This window comes from Tinamus guttatus, unplaced genomic scaffold (assembly GCF_059628265.1).
Source record: "Tinamus guttatus ecotype Peru unplaced genomic scaffold, ASM5962826v1 Tinamus_guttatus_pri_ptg000710l, whole genome shotgun sequence".
Classification (NCBI taxonomy): Eukaryota; Metazoa; Chordata; class Aves; order Tinamiformes; family Tinamidae; genus Tinamus; species Tinamus guttatus.
The window spans coordinates 4686438-4706127 of record NW_028289244.1 but is presented as its reverse complement, the minus strand read 5'-3'; the positions used below and the strand labels follow the sequence as shown (position 1 = coordinate 4706127).

The 19690-nt window shown below is 45.1% G+C and overlaps 1 protein-coding gene across 1 annotated transcript; it reads right to left on the bottom strand.

Moving 5' to 3' along the window:
• Window positions 1-1628: 1628 nt before the first annotated feature.
• Window positions 1629-19147, bottom strand: HMGXB3 (HMG-box containing 3). The gene is made up of 19 exons (XM_010227406.2): window positions 19002-19147; window positions 18411-18585; window positions 17379-17942; window positions 16674-16772; window positions 15070-15201; window positions 12858-13270; window positions 12333-12499; window positions 11821-11918; window positions 11176-11274; window positions 10546-10695; window positions 8527-8828; window positions 6934-7061; window positions 6265-6396; window positions 5773-5957; window positions 4947-5166; window positions 4068-4201; window positions 3561-3677; window positions 2973-3182; window positions 1629-2124 (listed from the first exon to the last, which is right to left on the bottom strand). Exons 1-19 carry the CDS (start codon window positions 19145-19147, stop codon window positions 1648-1650), a joined length of 3948 nt encoding a protein of 1315 aa, XP_010225708.2. The 3' UTR covers window positions 1629-1647.
• Window positions 19148-19690: the final 543 nt, after the last annotated feature.

Below are 19690 nucleotides of genomic sequence, written 5' to 3'. Positions count from 1 at the left end.
TGCTCCTGTGAATATTGAACTTCCTCCTCCTTTCCCCCTGTATTATTTCCACCCCTGACATGACGGGAGCACGCAGCTCATGGCAGTGGAGCCTGGAATCACAGCTTATCCACACAATGTTTTTGCCCTTGCCCCAGGCAACCTTCAGGGTCTTGTACACCAAGAACAACTCACTTGGCCACAGTTTCACCCCAAAAATTGGAGATAATTTATTAAACTTTATCACTGACTGCAAAAAGTCACTAATGTCTCTTATAATAAGTTAATGTTCTTAACAGAAAAACCCCAAGCCATAATTACTGCATTTGCTCAGACTTAATACATTTACAGTACGGTACTCAATAGGTTCCCCTTCACAGAAGGGAGTTTTCAACCACACCACAAGCCTCTGACTCTTCCCCACTGCTCACGCACCCAAAACCAACCCCCCAGATGGCAATTCTGCAGCGCAGCACCCCCTGCTCTCAAACAGCCACCTTCAGATTTATTGCCAGCAACAGCCCAAGGGAGCTGAGAGTCCAAGAAGCTTCACAGACAGCACCTAAGGTCTTCAATAGATATAATGCAGGGGCTGAGCTCTTAAGGGGTCTCCTTTAAGGGAGCAGAAGCAGCAACCTGGATGGCAAGAGACTCAGCTGCCTTGTGCAGAGCGGGGTGGGCACCGGCAGGGCAGGGCTGCAGAGCCCAGCTCGGGCCTCTCTGCTCACGCTGCATTTGCTGGTTCTCCTCACTGCCACAGCCCGGATGGCAGAACAATACCAACCCGAGTCCTCAAACAGGATGAAACTGCTAAAAAAAGGTAAAGTGTCCGAGAAGACAGCATGGAAACTGAGCATCCTTTCTTGTTTCATCAGCTATTACCTTATACAGCACTTCTACAGCCCTTCGATAAACTTGTTTCCCCTACGGCTTACTTTACCTTTATGTACAACTTTCCTATGTGTTTTAGCTTCTCAATTACTGCTCTTACAAAGGGACAAACAACCCAAGAAGGTCTCGGCAGCCCAAGTACCTGAATCCTGGACCCACAACTGCAGCTGCCAGGGAGGCTCCCCAGATTTGGGGCATTACAGCTGCACGGGGGCCTCTCCTCAACTAAACACCGAATGCAGCCAATACATGTGAGAGCCCTACAAAATTTCCAAGCAGAAGTTAGCATCCTAAACTGATCTATTCAGTGTGTTTTGGGGAAAATATTTCTTGGATATTTACTCTCCTTCCAGGCCTGCTCCCCTGCCCCCAACCCTGCACCAATTTGCACAAAGAAGTCAGCAAGCAAGATTCAGAATTAAAAAACCTGTGCGCTTGACCATGCAAACTCCCAGCCCCCAGAAATGCCTCTCCCTTCTCCACTCTCCAACTGCAGGGAAGCCAAAATTTCACATGACTGAACAGTGGGTCCATCACACACCCTGGGAGGGAATTGCAGCCTTCAGCAAGGAGGGCAACAGCCCCATGCTCAAAGCAGCAGTCATGCTACTCTGGAAGCACACAGCTCTTTGGTCAGTAACAGCAGTCAAAGCCACCAGGCTCACACCTCCAACTTGCAAAAATAAACTCTCAAGCCCGGCAACTGCCCAAACCTTGCAGAAGGTGGCCCAGACCACCCATCTAGATGACCAGAAAGAGAAACCAACACGCTGTTTTTTATTCAGCAATCTCTTTATCTTCTTCCTGGTTCTCCTCTTCATCCTCTTCTGTTTCAGTTTTAATCTGGGCGACTCCGAGCCGGTAGAGAGCATCCCGAATCACCACCTCCCCAGGCTGGCAGCTCTGCACGATCTCCTGGATCTGCCGGTTCACGATCTCCCTGCTGGTGAGGAAGTCCACGAGGCGGTTGTAGAGGTAATAGTGCGTGGCGTTCTCAAAGGTGATGGCCCTTTGGCGGATGCTACTGGTTTTGCTGTCGCCGATGGCGGCGATGACGGAGCTGTAGGGCTCCAGCTCCCGGCACAGGGAGATGCAGCGATGCCGGGCGGTTGGATCGTGGTGGCTGTCCTGCTCCGAAGCCATGTGAACGATCCGGCGCGCGGCCGACTTGGTGACCGGGTGCTGAACGGAGTGCTCGGCCACGGTCATGTCCACGCTGTAGTGCTGGTCGAGCAGTTCAGGGCAGGACACGTACTGCAAGAGAGCACACGGACACGAAAGGTAGAACCAGAACTTCCCCAAGGTTAAGAACAAGACAAAATAACATTTGGCTGAAGCCTAACCATCACTACGAGCTAGGACAGAGGGGGAGCTCAGCTAATCAGGCTTTTCCCCGAAGGCCACAGAAAGATGGTTCAGCACATCCCCTTCCCCACTCTTCTATCTTCACAGATAATTCCAGGGGACAAGCAATCCTCTCCCTCTCACGTTTCTCAACTAATAACGCCAGCTTGAGGGAAGCAAGTTGCAGGGTCAAGATAAGCTGTGTGTTTCAAAGTTCATGGGCTGCTCTGCCATGAAGAGCTTCCAGCGCAGCCCTTCCCAAAGGGGAGAACAACCCAGTTCAACACCCCAGGCAACACTGAGGGTTAAGGAAAAATTTCTTCCCAGTGAGGGTGACAGAGTGCTGGAACAGGCTGCCCAGAGAGGTTGTGGAGTCTCCTTCTCTGGAGATCTTCAAACCCGCTTGGACGCAGTCCTGTGCCACGTGCTCTAGGTGACCCTGCGTGTGCAGGGGGTTGGACTAGAGGACTAGAGGTCCCTTCTAACCTTAAGCATTCTATGATTCTATGATTCAGCAGTGTTCAACAGCCATGCACTGGGAAAGCTGTCGGTCAGGGAATGTTCACCAGCTGCATTATCCTGTGGTACAGTACACTGTGCTCTACCCCTGCTCTGGACCAAAAGCAGAAGAGAACACCTACCTCTCACTATAGTTAAATGCATCATTTTTGCATGCATGTGTGCATGTTTTTAATTTCAGTAGTTTTTCTTTTTTATGTTCAACCAGCACACTAGATAACACAGGTGGCATAACTAACCGTTGGAGGATCCATTGGGTCAGAGAAGCAGCCCTGGTTTTTCCCCCACATCTGGGAAGTCAGGTCAGGACAGCAGACGTCTGCACACAGTGCCACTGAAGAGGCTGTATCTACTACATACACTGGAGGCCAGTGACGTGAGGAGACCAACAGGTCCACATGATCCCGGGCATTTTCTCCTCTTACGATGTATTTTGAGCCACACACAACCTAGTAAGAAAAAGGATTAGCACCAAGCAATACAATAGACTTCAAAGCTTATGACAGAAAACAAAAAGTTAGAAAGAAAGTAAAACTTGCTTCGTTTCAGACAGTTACTTTCTCTAAAGATATTTGGAAAAAGAGAAGAGATAATTTTCAACTCCACCCTAGCAGCCAGATCACACAGGTTTCAATGACTCTAGCCAACCCTGGAACCTCCTGCAGGACACACTGAACGCCCCCTAAGTCTGCCAAGGCAGGGTCCTCTTTCAGTAACAAGGCTCAGGCAGGCCCACCCCTGTTTAATGAGGGAGTTCCACACTGCAAGTCAGATAAGAGTAATTAGCAGGATAAAAAAAATAACACTGTTTTTGGATCCCTCCTTACCTGATGCGGACACACTTTATAAACCTTCCCTCCTGTGTGATGGGCAGAGGCTTGTTTCACACTTGTCCCATTCTGCACAAAGTCATAGAGAGCCAGGAGGCAGTAACAGAGGTGGTCCTAGAAGAGAGTCCCCAGAGAAGGTTTGTGACTAAAATTAATGGTCTCTCCTGGAGGGAGAAGGCTGTGGAAAGGTCTCCCAAGACCCAGTTTGCACATCTTCCAACAACTTAACAACCCACCAACTTAGCCAACTTAACCATAAGCATGACAAGCAATTAACACAACCCGTGACAAGGGAATTACGGGCTTCTTTTCTTCCAGTCCAGAAAGGTTCAGTTTGTTCCATCGTGTAAGTTACCCTGCAATCTGCAGGCACTCATTTCTAACATACTCCTGCCCCCAAGCATTCCCAAGTGGGAAGTTAATTATCTGGAATGACAAGGGTGAAAGCGAAAGCTGAAGAAGAATGGCTCCTGCAGGCAGGTACATGGGCAAACAGGACATTACCTTTGTATCTGAAGCCTCCCAGGGAATGCCACACTGTGTCAGAAAGCTCTGCAGCTCCTCCTTGCTGTAAGAGCTGATAAGCTCAAGCCTGAAGGTTTCCTCCTGAAGAAGCCTCACCAAAGCGCTCCCATTACCTGCAAGGGCAGGAAACAAGTCTCAGTCCTCATTCTCTGAGGTGGAAGTAACCAAAATAATTTATTTCGCAGAGTACAGAAGCAGAGACTGCACAACGAACCGTCAGCAAGAAAAAGTCATGCCCAGCCCTAATTCCAGAGTATGGCACAGCCCACACTTCCCTCTCACCCGTCATTAGCAAGGTGAATTCAATTTTGTTCATCTAAATCTACTCATCTCATTGTTTCGTGTTACATGCAGCCAATGCCCTGATACGCTGCATGTTGACAACACTGATCAGGACCAACACGTCCACCTTCTAGGCTTTTTTTCAATTCCTGTTAAGGAATTATTAACCCTTCCTAGAGGTTATGATATTGAGGTACAAACACTGTCTGAAGTTTTCACAATGCAGGTATCGTATCAGTCCAACATGAAATATATGCTGACTGGCAATCAAGTTATGCAAGTATCCCTTTGCCTTCAGACAGTATTTCAGTTGAGGTGCAGCATTTTCCTATGTTTTCTGCATCTCAGATGCCTCAGGACTCCCTTGTGCATTCAAGCTTCACTGCACAGGCCACAGCTCAAGCTGTTAAGTATCCTGAGAAGTCCTAAACTCACCCCAACACGCTGTCTTCTGTCAGCAGATTTAACATGACTCTATAAAACCCTGCACAATAATTTCTCAGTTCTGAAGCATAAGCAAAAGACTGTGCTCCACTGCTTACACCACTCCTCAATGAGCAACACCTCAGCAGTTACCTGGCACTGGCTGCGCATCCAAGTTCTTGTCCTTCTCAGTATTGACCACCACTGCTCCTCGCATCAGTGGGGGGAAGAAAGGAGCCACAATGGAGGCATCAAACTTTGTGATGGGGATGCTGGAAGGAAAAGCCACCTGCTCAATTACTTCCGTCTCCATTGTGGACCAGAAATCTTCTACATTCACTTCGCTTGATGCCAAGAATTCAGGCCAAGTAAACTAGAAAGAGCAAGACAACACATTGTCAAACACAAACCACCACAGTGGTACAATACCAGCCTCACTCGGGGCAGGAAGACTGCCCAGGAAAGTGCTCAGCCCAAACACAACATGATGAACATGACGCCAGAAGGCTCCTTTCTCTGTCCTGGAGCTCCTCACAATCGCTCTTCACTTGGGAGAGTCCAAACAATCTATTTAACCTAAAAGCCAGGCATCCTGCATACTACTATTAGGGTATTTCTCCTCACTAGGGAAGACAGCATGTCAGGGGAACCACTACTGAAGAAAAAACAGAACACTTTTATCTTAAAGGAAGAAGATCTAAGTTCAGCAATTTTCACCCAGGTCCTTTCTTTCAAAGGCTGCTGGACTAAGACTGTGGTCCAGAAACAGAGTAACTTGTTTTCTCCAGCCCACAGATCAACACCTTTAAAAAGAAGTGCAGGCATCACCACTCCAGCCACATCCTCTTGCCAGGCCTCAGCAGAAAAGTGCTTACAAAGGCCTCGTGTAATTACTGTGCACTACAAAGACCAGGCTCAGCAAAAGTCATTATGATCTGCTTTGAACATGAACGGGATGCAAAGTTTAGGAAAAGCCTACCTCTATGCTTTTCAGAGCCAGGACATTTTCCACATTCCTCTGGGCTATTTCCACCTTGGGGGTTATGCCACAGATCCCACAGATCATGTCATTGTAGTCCCGGACGGTGAGGCACTCAAAAGCCCAGTAGCCATTGCACAGCAGCTCCTGGAGCTGAGCCTGCTCCTCAGGGCTCAGGATTCTTTCTGAAAGGAGAACATACCACTGTTACAACTTTCACTTCCCAAAGGAAGCGGAGAGGTAGGAAAAACTCTTCTAATCAGAGTAAGAACAAACCTGTCCTCTGGAGAATTGTTACAGAGAACTGGCCACAGAAATACCACTGGGTTTAGGAAGTAATTTAACAGAAACACACCACACCAGAAGAGGTGGCTTTTCCATTTTTCTAACCTACAATCATCGGCGAGGTCACAGAGTTTGGCATAAGTGTTATGATTAAAAAAAAAATGAAAAATGAAAAAAAAACCAAGAAGGGAAACTCACCGGTTTCACCAGCTTGCTCTTGAACAGAGTCCAGAATGCTGCTAACAGCCACTTTGGGATCCTCTCCAAGTTTAATGTGGTTTCGGATTGCAAACAGAAGATCCAAGCTCACTAGCAACTTGTTGCCCACATTGAAAAGGCCTGTGGTTATAACAACACAGTTATTGTCTGTGGGGTTCCAGATCGTCCTCACAATAAAATATATTCCAGAAGCAGCTAGATAGGGCTTCTGGAACTGATCCCTCTGCATATTAGCAAGATCAAATCTTCTTCTAGACCTGCTTTTGAACATAAATAGTTAGAAGAGACAAGGGTCAATCCATCTTTTCAGCTCCACTTTGCTCTGGAGGTCGTCTGCAGTCACTGCCACCCAAGTCTCACCAGCCAGCACTCAGAAACAGCACTCTGCAGAGATGGCTTTGACCACGGCCTCAGGATATGAATCACAGAACATTTACCCCCTACACAAAGCATTGCTGCACTGATAAAGCAGTACATAGTCTTCCTCAATAAAGTATTGATGTTTTATTAGCTTACTCAAAGCATAAAAGCAGCAGAACAATTTCAATATAGTGCAAGGGGAGGAGGCTTCTCTACCTGAAGAAAATATCCTGATACAGACCCAAGGCTTTAGAAGGGTTTAAGCTGAACTCCTGCTGTAAACTGTATATTTCCTACCTGTGTAAATATCAGTGAAGCTATGAAGGGCCAGGCACTGCAGATTCAAGCACACTTTGACCTGAGCAGTAACCACTTGCAGCCTGTTAGCTGTCAGCAGCCAGCACTCCTGAGGACCAGCAAGGGAACTGTAACAAAGCAGCAGAAGATGGTCCATATTAAGACAGTTGAGCTAGTAGGTTTTTCAATCCAGCACTACTGTAAGTTAAATTGTTCTCAATCAGACCAGTTTATTAGTCAGTATGTTAGTCAAAGCCAGTTCACATAAATCCACATACTAAAAATGTGCTGAATTTTTCCAAAGATCGGGTCACTGTTCACATTCTTCTAACAGCACTACAGCAACTCTCCCTCTCCCTACACCCAGTACACAGGATGGGAGGTGGAAAAAAGCTTTAGCCCCTGGGCAGAAGCGCCAGCCCTATTGCCTGTAGTAACAAGCAGCAATTAGATCCCAGTAACACTGTCTACCCAAGAGTCTGTCCCTGCACACACTGAAATGCTGCAGCATCCACCCCTTTACAGCAAGGCTGTTGGAGGGGAGTTCAGGGAGGAAAGTGTCAGCTGTACCTAATGGCAGAATTACACTGACCACCTGAGAAAATACAGTCAAACTCAAAGCCAGCTCCCTCCCACAGAGAACAAGTTAATTTGAGCTTATGTAGGCACACGTGAGAATCCCAAATAGGTTTTCGGAGCACTGCAAAGCAGTCCAGCACAAACCCAAGGGTATATAATGCACAGGTTCCTGCATGGTAAGTTATGGGATGAGAGACAGAGCCCAATACAGGACCTGTCTGGAGATTTTACTGAATATAGAAAGTATCTCTGTTGGAAAAATCTCAATTATTACTAGCTTGAGCAAAGTAAACATCTTTAACTGGCATCAAGAAAATGGTCTTGGTTCAATAAAGAAATACAACAGTAAAATGAACCACATCTTGTTTTGGATATGGCTCAGCTCAGGCTTTAGACAACAGGAAGATGCTTGGTAGTCTCAGTGACATGATATCCTATGTACTTTCATATATATAAATCTAGTTAAGGCAATCCAGACCACACATTGGTGTTTTCTCAGTCTTTCAGGTTTCAACGGACTGTTTGCTTCAAAAGAGGATTCACTCAAGCCCACAGTAAGTTATGAAAATACTGAAAGAATCATAAGCAAAAGGATCTACACAGTAAACAATCATATCAGGATGAGAGAGAACAGGGAACTCACACAATACAAATCTATAGTCCCACTTTTGCCTCTGACAGCCTCAGAAACATCAGAATAGGAAACAGAAGAGATGAGTAATGAGGAGAATCCATTTCAAAAAAAAAAAAAAAAAGCCAGCAACATCTAGACTAAGCAGTGACTATTGATCAAGCTCTCCTGCTATACAGGAACTACAGCAAACTAAACTGCTCAGGAGAAACAGAAACAGGTCATAACTAACCAGCTAAGCACCTTCCACGGACACGTAGCTTATTGAGCGTCACTTACACCAGCTTCAACACCAGCTAAAACAAATACTACTCCAGGCATATTTGTAACACACAATATCAGCACGAGGTTGAAAGAGTCACAAGTCTAAAACAGAGTCTTACTTCTGTCCCCCTTTGAACAATGGGCTGTTACAGAGGAGGCACTGCGTAGATGGAGACTCATAGTAGTTTGACCAGGAGGTCTGCTCTATGGTGACTGTCTCCTCACTCACGTTGGACAGGATGAGCCGCGAGCTGTTGAGTTCATGGATGAGCGTGAAGACCTCGGCCAGTTCCGATTCATTCTCTGGGATCTGCATGACCTTGCGCAGCAGCTGCAGGGTGGATTGACGCTGGATCTCTTTCTGGGATGGGGTTAGGGGCTCACTGGTGTTCAGCACATCAGGCTGACCTGGGCTGGCCTCCTAGGAAAGCAAACAAAACACTCATTTTCTACCAGGCAAGCACGGGACTGAAATATTAAGAAGCCCAGGGGTCACAAAACATAACAGAAGCACAGAAAACTTTCTGCCCAGTGACTTGACTTTCACTCTCCTGCTCACTGAGTGACCACAGGGAGTAGTAGCTTTAACGCTCGGTTATTTCACCAAAAATACTTCTTCCATATACATGTAAAATGTATGTAATGTTTGTATATATAAAGTTACACAAAGTCCAACTCTTCAGGAACTTCCATAATACTGCTCAGAGACCACCACAGCTTTATCACTGAACCAGACTGTGGCTCGGGAAGGGGGAGACAGCCATCAAGAGGTATACAAACACTTCAGTACTCCTGACAATTCTGTCCCTGCCTTGCTCCGCCAGTTATCAGGCACATTCTCCTCTACAGCATGTGCAGACAGCCAGTGCAGTCCTCTACAGAAGCCAGGGGGTAAGTGTTAAACAAGAACTTGTGGATGCAACGTATGGAATCCTCTAAAAATATGTCTGATGACGCACCATCCTTACGCACACACGTGCTATCAAGTCAAAATACACAAGAACAAGAGAATCAACTTCTAGGTGGCTGAAAAGATCAGAGAAAAGTAAACAGGCTAATCTGTTTAATCACTTAAACCCTTCTGCCATGGTTTTTTGTCTACTCTAACATGAGAAAAATGATCGGTCCAACCAGCAGAGACAACAACCAACTGGGTAACAGGAATGTTATACACAGCCAGAACCAGAAAATAAAAACAAAAAACCCAATGAGGAAGAGACAAGCCACATGTCTCCCAAAATGCAAGCTGAGCTAAGCATACTACTGTTCCTTACACATCTGCTTACGTGTGGTTTTCACACAGGCTATTTGAGTTTGCCCTTTTCTTTTTTTTTTGGCCTCCAAGTAAACATGACACAAAGTTATGTTCTTCAAATAAATAAATAAATAAAGGCAAGTGGAAGAGTCAAATTACCATACAGTCTGAAATGCAGTCTATATGCTGAGTGGGCATTTCAGCAAACAACAGAACAGATCCTTTTTTTTTTTTTCATAAGCAAAATCCTTCTGTATGACAAAAGCTGAAGTTGAAACTTCAGATGCAAAAAAACCCCAAACCCTCAGAAGCAAAAACAATTTTATTATTTACATCCACATACAAAAGCAGAAGACAACTTGAATTATGTTCTTCTAAAATAGAAAAAAAAATCATATATGTAGAAATAAATTTAAAAAATCAGGCTGCAAGTAAACTTGCACTACAAATTCCTGAAAATAGAAAGCTGTAATACAAAATATACTAACTCAGTTAACTGCTGTCACAAGCTGCTTGATAAAACTGAGCTTACTTGGGAATTTACTGATAAAGACTGAGGTTTAGCAAAGTTGATGCAACAAATGTGACTCCTAGGGGCGATTTCCCCAGTCCATACTTACTTACACGCTTTAAGTATTTTAAGTTATGGAGACATCCAGTGGTAGAAACAAGTGTAATCACTCTCATTCTCAGTCAGAAATGCTGCTGTTGCAAGGGTTTGGACAGTAAAAATATCACAGCTATTTTCAAGAGAACATTTTTCCATTAGAAAAGGTTTTATAATTATTATGGGAAAAAAATCCAAAGGGAACTTGCAAATTAAGGTACCTCCTCCCACCTCACAATGTCCCGTTAACAAGAAAGATGATTTGCAGAACCTTACCAGGGATTTAGCTGTTTTCTCAGCTCTGTCTTTGGCGAGATTGTAGCCACAGTTTGGGCAGATTGGTGGCTTGTGCCTGTTTGTATAGACATAACTGCAAGAGGGGTTCTTGCATTTCCCTCTGCCACGTGACGTTGCCAAGCCCAAATCCTGAAATGACACAAGGGAAATATTTGTTGTACTGGATTTTGGATGCCAGAAGGAGTCTAGAAAATACTGCTCAAATATTTTTTTTTTTTTTGCAATTTATACCACCTAGTTTAAAGGCTAAATTATAAGCCCTTCACTTTGTACAGAATATTTGAACTGGTACTCAGACATTCAGGAGCAAATTTATAGACCACAAACACTTAGCACATTAATCTGATTCAGAAGCCATTGATCCTTAACCATTAACCCAAGACAGGAATTACACCAGGGCATGAAGAAAAAAAGCAGTCCTGAATGTGACTGCAACCTAGTACAGTCACCCCAGATTAGGTCAACAGATAACATACAAAGAGCAAACTGTCTCACACTAATACATTTCTGCAAGTCAGTAAAACAAAACAAACGAACAAAAATCACAGCATTTTCACCCCAGAGATGGCATTCCCCACAAATCAATCAGACATTTGAAAAGATTCTCACCAAAGTTACAGTGCAGCTGTACTTGTAGGAAGGGAATAGCTCTGGTTTGACCTCCACCACTTTAACCTGTGATGCCCTGTTGGCCAAAGCACTATTAATCTAGAGAGTGAAAGGAGAGAAAAAAAAAAAAAAAAAGAGAGAGAAAAATCACACTACTGGATACATATGCTCTGTAAGCAATGGCTATAAGTTTTGGGGGTTTTTTTGAGTTAGTGTGTGTTAGTTAATAGCAGAGACTTGAAACATGCTATTTTGTGTACTAGAGTACTAGGGCACTAGAATTCAAACAAAAATATTCCAGCATCTTTGCATACTTTGCTTCACACTCCATGACCTTTCATAGGCGAAATAGATTTTCTCAGTATGAGAAGATGAGATTTTCAAAGCACTAGCAAATCCTCTGAACCCCTCCTGGAAATAACTGGTAGGTTCTCAAAGCAGCACCTTTCAGCTCAGGTCCTGTGCTCGACTAGCTTTCATGCTCTTTCAGAGCCACCTCATTTAAAAGCTGCCAGTCACAGATCTCCTCATCAAAAGGCTGCCACAGTTTTTTACTCTATTTCTCACCACTCAGGTCATATGCTGCTCTGGGAAAAAAAAAAAGTCCAAAAGAAAAAACATGTTTGAAGAACAAACCATCGATACCTTTCGTTCCTCAGCACCCGGCGGCTGCAGAACCGACTGACCCAATTGTTTCAGTGTACTGGGCTTCAGGCCTGACGTTCTCACAGGGGGTTGCTTGTCTTGAAAGCAAAAAGGCATGCAGCAGGTTAGACAGAATAAAACAGAACCTGTTTTTCTGTGACAGCTTTGATAAATGCCATCACAAGTCATCACATGATTTTTCCTTGAACCCAAAATGACCTAGACAGGCCTTTCATATTTTGTTCGCCTGTACTCTCAGTTAAAAAGAAATAGGGGACTTTTTAAGGGGGGAAAAGGAGGATGGAGAATTGGGAGGAGGCACCCCAAATTTTGGTTCTGGCTTTACAAAGTACAACAAAACTATCGGATTCTGGACAACTCAGCCACACACATACTTAGGCTCAAGCTCCCTAAGACAGCTCACTACCTCCCTTCAGCATTATCATATCATTGGATAGAAACCACTTCAATATGGTGATAAAACAACAGCCGCAGGAGAACACTGCTTTTACCTGTGCTGGGAAAAGCTTGTCTGTTGCTAGGCTGCTCAGCACTGCCTTCTCTCCCCAGGCTGGCTGGTGCAGGGAGAATTGCTCTCATGGGTCTTGCTGCAGCCAGCAAGGAGGGCTTAGGTCTCGGTTTGCTTTTTACTTCTTGTCCTTTGTGTGAAGCATCAATTCTGGAAAACAAGAGCTATGCTTGACTCAAAATATCCACTTTTTTTTTTTTTTAATCCCTCCTGTTTTCCAATTTTCTCCTTCTCCTGAACTCCTTTAATAGTATAATGATCACATTTATTAAGGCAGAAAGGAGACCAATCTGCCCTACGATTACCCTAATAATTTGTCACTTAAAAGAAAATTAGACCTGACTGATGAAACAAGCTTTTAGGAGCAATTCCAGACTGGCAAGAAACAGACAACACATAGAGCAGGTCCTACAGGAGGCACTGCCAACAGCCTTCAATTCCTTGGATTAATCCCATCGGCCCCTAAGAGGCATCATGTGCATTCCTAACATATGGAAAGGCAACTCACCCCACTGCTTTTTTCGTAGAGGAATTTGGACTCTGCACCTCAGAGGCTGTCGGTAGCCCCAGCCCTACACAATCTTTTTCTGTGTGCTCTGAAGAGGCGTCTCTTTGCAGTCGGCTCTCTTGACCCAGCACCACTCCAACAACACTCCCTCTGTCTTCAGCAAGCACATTATTTGCAAGAATGTGATCCTCAGAGACGATGACTTCCTCCCACTCCGTCTCCCGCATCTGCCCTCCAACAGGCACCGCGTTCAGGAGCTGGCTGACAGCTTCAGAGCTTTCCAAGGCAGATTTGGAGGAACTCTCACTAACAGTTGCCTGTTCAGTGACAACCATCTGTTGACCTCTTTTAGCTGCTGGAGTCCTAAGAGAGGTGCCTGAATTTTGCTCAGATTTACTTTTTGGTTGCTTTTCCTAGAAACAAAGAGACAGTCACACTTCAGCGCTTTTGACTTTCACAGGTAAATAAGTTATTTTAGAATATGCCTGGTTTGACACAGGCAATTTAGCATCTGAATGATCAAACTATCAAAATACCAAAATCTTAAGTGTCTAAGCAGAGCACTGTACACGACAGCAGAAAGACACCACATCCTACAAGACTGAAGTTCCTGCTAACATTTTATCCTGCTTCATGGCTCTTTACTATTATTTCAAACACTACTTTGAAGTCTTTCTTAAAGCCCCTCAAATAGCAACGTTGGTATCAAAATCCCTAGTCATCCATCACCTCTTGTAACAAGGACCTATCTTCTACATCTCCCTTTCATGGTTTCAGCTCTCTGAAGATGTCTGTTCTTCCACCTATTTCTTTCTACAACGTTGGTATTCATAGGGATATTCTAGGGTGTTTTTTGTTTTGTTTAAACAGACATCCTCTCACTTAGTCCCTTTTCCTACTAAGGACAGGGAACACTCCTGGTACAGGGTTCTCCTAAGGCATGAAAACAGCAGAACAAGTGGAATTGTTCATGCAAGTGTGTTCCCAAAATAAAAGAATAAAACTGAAAGGGAAACAAAGGCTTCCCTTTAAAACCTTTCAGTTCTAATCACTGTAGGATTTAATTTAACAGGAGCTGGCCTGCCATATTCCGACAGAGCCATGTTTTTGCAGTTGGCCATTTATCTGCTTCAGCAGGGTTACAGAACAAAAGCTAATAAGCTGTCATCATCATTTGGATCCTAGCACACAGGAGGCCCAGCCAGGAGCTCAGACACTACTGAGTTTGTAAGCTCTCTAACAAAGTTCTTGCCCCCAAATGCTTAATGAATCTGCGCACAGAACAAAAGACAATCATGACAAATGTGTTTAAAGCCACTGAATATCAGTGCAAACTTTCACACTGAGAACACCCTTTAACTTGTGTCTGAGGGAGCCTGTGCCAGACAAATTTAATGAATACATCCCTGTCCAGAGCTGACTAGTCTTCACAGGCACAATTTAAGAAGTTACTTGTATACAGCTAACAGGAATGCCAATAATTCACGTAGGGTTGGTATTAGGTAGAGAAAGATTTTTCCATTCAGTCAAGGCTGTGCCCACAACTTCATGGACATCTGTGAATTTCCTCCCAAACACAGGTGAGATCCCCACAGATTATAAGACACAGCAATGTAAAAATCCAATAGCACTGAAACTTCCTCTTCAGGATCCTTAATAACTGACTCCCAAATGGTCAAGTACTACTACTATATTTCAGGTTTGTTCTCCCTTCTGTTGATAAAAACAAATTAAAACACCAACAGACCTCAATTTATAGAGGAACTACAAAGATACAAGATAAATTATAAGACACACCATTAAAAATTGGTTTAACTGACTCCCTGAGCTACAGCTAAGCCTGTAGCAGGAAAAACAGGCAGTGCTTTGTAATCACAGAAAACCATAGTACGAAGGGCCAGAAGAATTTATGCCTTCTCAGGGAGTCAGTGCTACTAAAACCAGTCCCCTCTACTCTAGCTGATAAGACTATGAGTGACATTTTTACACAGGGAGTGGGAATTTCAGTTTTGTCTTGCCTGGGCTGAAAGTCTTCTCCAATGGTAACCTACTCCAGCAAGAGCACTGAAATACAAGCACAGGAATCAATTCTATCATATCCGACCTACCGCACTAGTTCTACAAGTCTAGGGATATCACAGACATTCATGAAAATGCCACTTTTCAGCTAAAATAAAAAATAAAAAAAAAAGAAAAGGAAAAGCAAAAGTACCTTTGGGATCCACTTCCCTCCCAGGAAGTTCCCACATGTCGGGCATTTTGGAGGCTTATGCCTGGTGACATAAGTGAAGGAACAGCCAGGATTGGTGCAATTCCCATGTCCCCTGCGAGTGTAGGTTGTTGTCTGAAATGAGAGTTGTCAAGAATTTCTCTCAAGAAGTGTGAAACACAGAGCTGTTCTCACTCATTCCCTTTCTCCTGGTAGCCTTTTACAAACCTTAATCAGCAAGTCACCACAGTGCTCTGCTATTACTCATCTTGCTGATCAATCAGTGCACAGAGGTTCAGTATAGCTATGGTGCTGACTTATTAAGTGTTCAGTCTATACAAACGCTTTCTGCTTCATCAGAATTTGGATCAAATAGCAGAGCAGAAATGGGGAATGCACATACACTGCTGGAGAGGCTGAGCTTGCATTTACAGTTACGCAATAGCTCTCTTATGACTATGAAAGTGTCATAATAATACAGTAAGAAATTGTTCAAAGAGCAGTCCACAGTAAGCTAACATGAGAGTTCACATCAACAAGGTCACAACTGCAGATGAGAAACGCTCATGACATGAGTTAGGTAATTTGTTGGCATTGTGCTCAGTGGTAAAGTGCTCCCTGCTGCTTTACTGTAACTTGCTATAAACTACTGTAATGCCAGCAGCCCCAACAGTCACTATTTATAGAGACAACTAAATTTGTGGCTGTCATATTAGTCAGGACAACTGCACAGGTTGATCTGCTGTCAGGACAACACTTGTTAAGATTCACATGTCCTCAAAGCTCCAGAGGGAGCTGTTGTGCCACAAGTTGGTAACTAGGAATAGTTTTTCTAGAAATGTAATAGCTTAAATTGTTTCATTTCCTTGATGACAGCAAGGCACTGCCCCTTGGGAACAAAAACCTGAGCTATCTCCATTTTCCATAAGACACCTGGAAGATTATCCCACTTTGCAGGACTACAAATACCCGCAGGGTACTATCAGCTGGTTGTATAGAGGACATTTAAAACAGGATTTGATACTGAGTTGCATACTAGGAGCAGCTGTGCTGACTCCATGGTAAAGTCTTACAGTGATTACAAAAACACAAGGGATTGGGGTGGTTATGTTAGAAAAATGACACTATCCGTCCTGCTGCAACAAGCCACACAGCCTTCACTTGGATTCTCAAAGCCTCAGGTCACTGCTCCTCACACAGCCAAAGCAGGAGCCCTCTGCCAGGCTGTGGAAGCCACATGCTCCAACCACAAGAGGTCCGAGAGGGGACAGCCACTTGCATTTTAAGCAAACAGGTACATGTTCACGCAGATGACACACATGGCTATAAAGACACTTAAAATAAAAAGTAAAAATAATTTTTTTAAAAAGGCAGAAGTCAACATGGAAGCTGCTGCTGGCTAGATGGGTTGTTATAGCATTATTTACCCCTAATGATCTCCAAGAAATCCTCAGGGAAGAAAAGAGAAAAGGCCCCTAGTTAAGAAGGTCTACAGAGACAGAGGCCTCCATTAGCATACACAAGGCCATAGAAGCCTAACGCCTCTGTGACAAGCCTACATAACACATGTATACCTTAAATTCCACAGGAGATTCTGAAATTCTTACCAATTTAATCGATGCTGGGTTCTCCACAACAGAATGAGCTGGCAAAGGCAACATAATAAATTGTGTAGTGGGTGTGGAGGAGCTGTTCTCTTCAGTATCCTAAAGAGAAGTCAGAGGGAGAACAAAGGCTGAAAGCAAGAGCTGTGGTGAACTGTGTCCCACCCTTCTATGAGTGCTATCCTTGAATACAGGTCTTCAGGACTGATAAGAACTGTAATAATTTCAAAAGCAAAGGCCTTACCAGGACTGCACTGCAAATTATCAAACTCTTCACAGATTTCCCATCTCACAAGAGTAGGAAAACAGGCTCAATTATTTAAGTTTATCTACAACTGACTCCTAACACTACAACTTTAAAGGACTCCTTTCACCCAGCCCGCTCCTTTCACCCAGAAAAAGCTATCAGGAACAGAAATAAAATATTTAGACTCCAAAAAACCTTGCAGTGCAACTGTGTAACCCACCCCAAATAGAGTGGGAAATCAAGTAGTTGCTGTAAGACAAGAAAATAACAGCACATGGCAGAGTCACTATCAGGAGCGAGAGCAAGCGTGATCGTTGCATTAGAAAAGCTGCTGTTTCTCTGAATACTGAGTCCCGACCCCCTGTGCAATACGGAGCCTCCCCTGGCCACCAATAACCAAATGTGTTGAGCAGCACTAAGATTTCAGGTGAGAGGTTGGCAGAAGGCATTTGAGTACTTACCCTCCCAGTCACCACCGTCACCACAGAGAGGCCATCTGACACCTGAGGACGGGCCACGGTGGTGCTCCCGTTGGAGACATCCGTGGAGTTGCTAACTAGGGTCTCTTCAATAACTACCCGAGTTGTTTGATATGGTTGCCCTTCTATTTCCAAAGAAGCCTCATCCAAAAGGACATCTCCAGCCACTTTATCTGTCACAAGTGCCACATACTGGGAGAGGACCTCGGACGCAACCACTTCTTCCACAGCCTCCGGCTGAGCGAACGGAGCCGTCTCTTCTGCCAGGCCTTCGATGGCGACGCACTGCTCGGAGACGCCGGCGTGACTCGAGTCCACAGCAAGGACGTTCTGCACGGCCTCGGGAGACACGTTTGTGATGCTGCCAGGAGCACTTGACCCTTCAGACGCTGCCTGGCCCTGCGCCACGCAAAGTTCCAGGGACTGTCTGCTCCTGTCCTCCTGGAGAGTGGTTTTGGGAATAATAATATAATCGGAGCGAGGAAGAATCTTACGGAAACCTGGAATGTCTGGAACTACTGCAGTCCGAGTGGACATCTTGGAGTTCTGTTGGCAGAAGCAGAGTATAGAATAAGTAAACAGGAGTAAAGAAAGATTCAGTTCTGAATCCTATTCTTGATTATTTTAGTGCTTAAAATTGAAGTGGTTTCCCCAGGTTGCCAGGAAGCTCTCCATGCAACAGAGCCTGCAGAATCCCTCTCAGGTCTTTGTCATCCACTTTACCACGAATCTATCTGACAAGACACAAGACCAATGCAATTCTCACCACCAGGTACAAGACAGATCTGTTTGACTTTCAAAACATTATTCCTTGACTGAACGGAAAGCAAAAGCAGAAGAAATCGCCTGCCCTGCTCACTGCTTGTAGATAGACCATCCTAACCAGACTTATGAACTGGAATCTGCACTTAAACGATCTCTCACCCAGCGCTATGTGGACAGGCAAGTGCCAAAGCGGTTACAGCCATTGGCTTCTTCTGCACAACCCAAGAAAGGGCAGAAAAGGCAACTTACCGGGTCCAATCCTTCTTTCTCTAGTTTGGCTCTCTCCAAGTAGTAGCTTTTCTCAGCCACGCTGAGCAACCTCCAGCTCTCGCTGATCTTTTTGTTAATCTCAGACTGAGGGAGGTGAGGCAGCTCCTGCTGCACTTTCAAGTAGATATCATAATAGTAGAGGAGGTAAGCGGATCTGAAACGCAACCAGAGACCCAGGTGATAATGGCATTTTATACAAACACCTTTGGAAAAAGAAATCCACAAGTTTTATGCTGGTCTCAAGATCAAGCTACAAGCAGGTTATTTTCAGGTCTCTAAAAAAGCACTTTCTAAACCAAATGAAAACTAAGATCATGAGTGGAAACTCTGTAGCAACAAAACAGAGTTTAAAGTAAATTATTCCAGAGAAGACAAACTTCATATCAAACGACAGTAGTTTCCATAAAGGCACATACAACAAGGCAATCCTGAAGTCAAATTAAGTTTCTACACACGGTATTTTATGCTAAAAAGTGTTCCACGTGTAGCACAAAGTTTATTTATAACAGAAAGAATTAAGAGTGCTCCCACATTCTATGTGGGAAATAAACGAAGCCAGAGGGGGCTTACCGAGGCTTTTTGGCTTTTTCCCCATGATCTTCAGCACTTTTGTATTTCTTTTTCTTCTTAGACGGCACTGGAGACGCGTAAGTGTAGGTGCCCTCTATCTCCTCCATTACCACAGTTACTTCAGTGCCATCGTATGGAGCCTCCATTGCTACTAAAAGCAAAAAAACAAGGATCTTTTATGTTACATAGTCACCATAGTCACCAAGTTATACGGCATTTTAGGCGATGAAAACTGCTGCGTTCGGCTTTGCAAACTGAAAGCATCGCCGGCACGCAAGCTTGGGCTTTATTAATTAATCCCCTCCGCGCTGGGTGTTAGGGAGGTTTGGGAAGGCGACGCCGTTGCTGCTGCGCGTTGGGCGCCGCCGGCCCCGCGCTCGCGCTTTGCGGCGCCGCGAGGCCCCGGGGCCGGGTCGGGAACGCGCCCTGGGGGCGAGGCCGGGGCTGAGCGCGCTCGGAGCCCGCGCTGGGGCGCTCGGAGGGCCGCGGGGAGCAGCCGCGGGGCGACGCCGGGGGCTGACCCCGGCAGAGCGGGGGGTCCCGCCGCCACTCACGGGTCGCGTCGCGGGGGCCGCGTCACGGCGGGGCGCGCGGGGGCAGCGCGGCGGCCGCGCCGACATGTCGGGCCGCGGCCGGGCCCAACTACCGGGCACCAACGGCCGCCGGAAGCGCCCGCCGCGACCGCTTCC

Excerpts from the sequence above, each read along its gene's own strand:
- HMGXB3 (XM_010227406.2), bottom strand. The coding sequence starts at position 19,147 with ATGGAGGCTCCATACGATGGCACTGAAGTAACTGTGGTAATGGAGGAG. Across the intron at positions 11,919-12,332 it reads ACAAGCTTTTCCCAGCACAG|ACAAGCAACCCCCTGTGAGA; the intron begins GTAAAAGCAGTG and ends TTTGCTTTCAAG. Across the intron at positions 11,275-11,820 it reads CGGGTGCTGAGGAACGAAAG|ATTAATAGTGCTTTGGCCAA; the intron begins GTATCGATGGTT and ends TTCACTCTCTAG.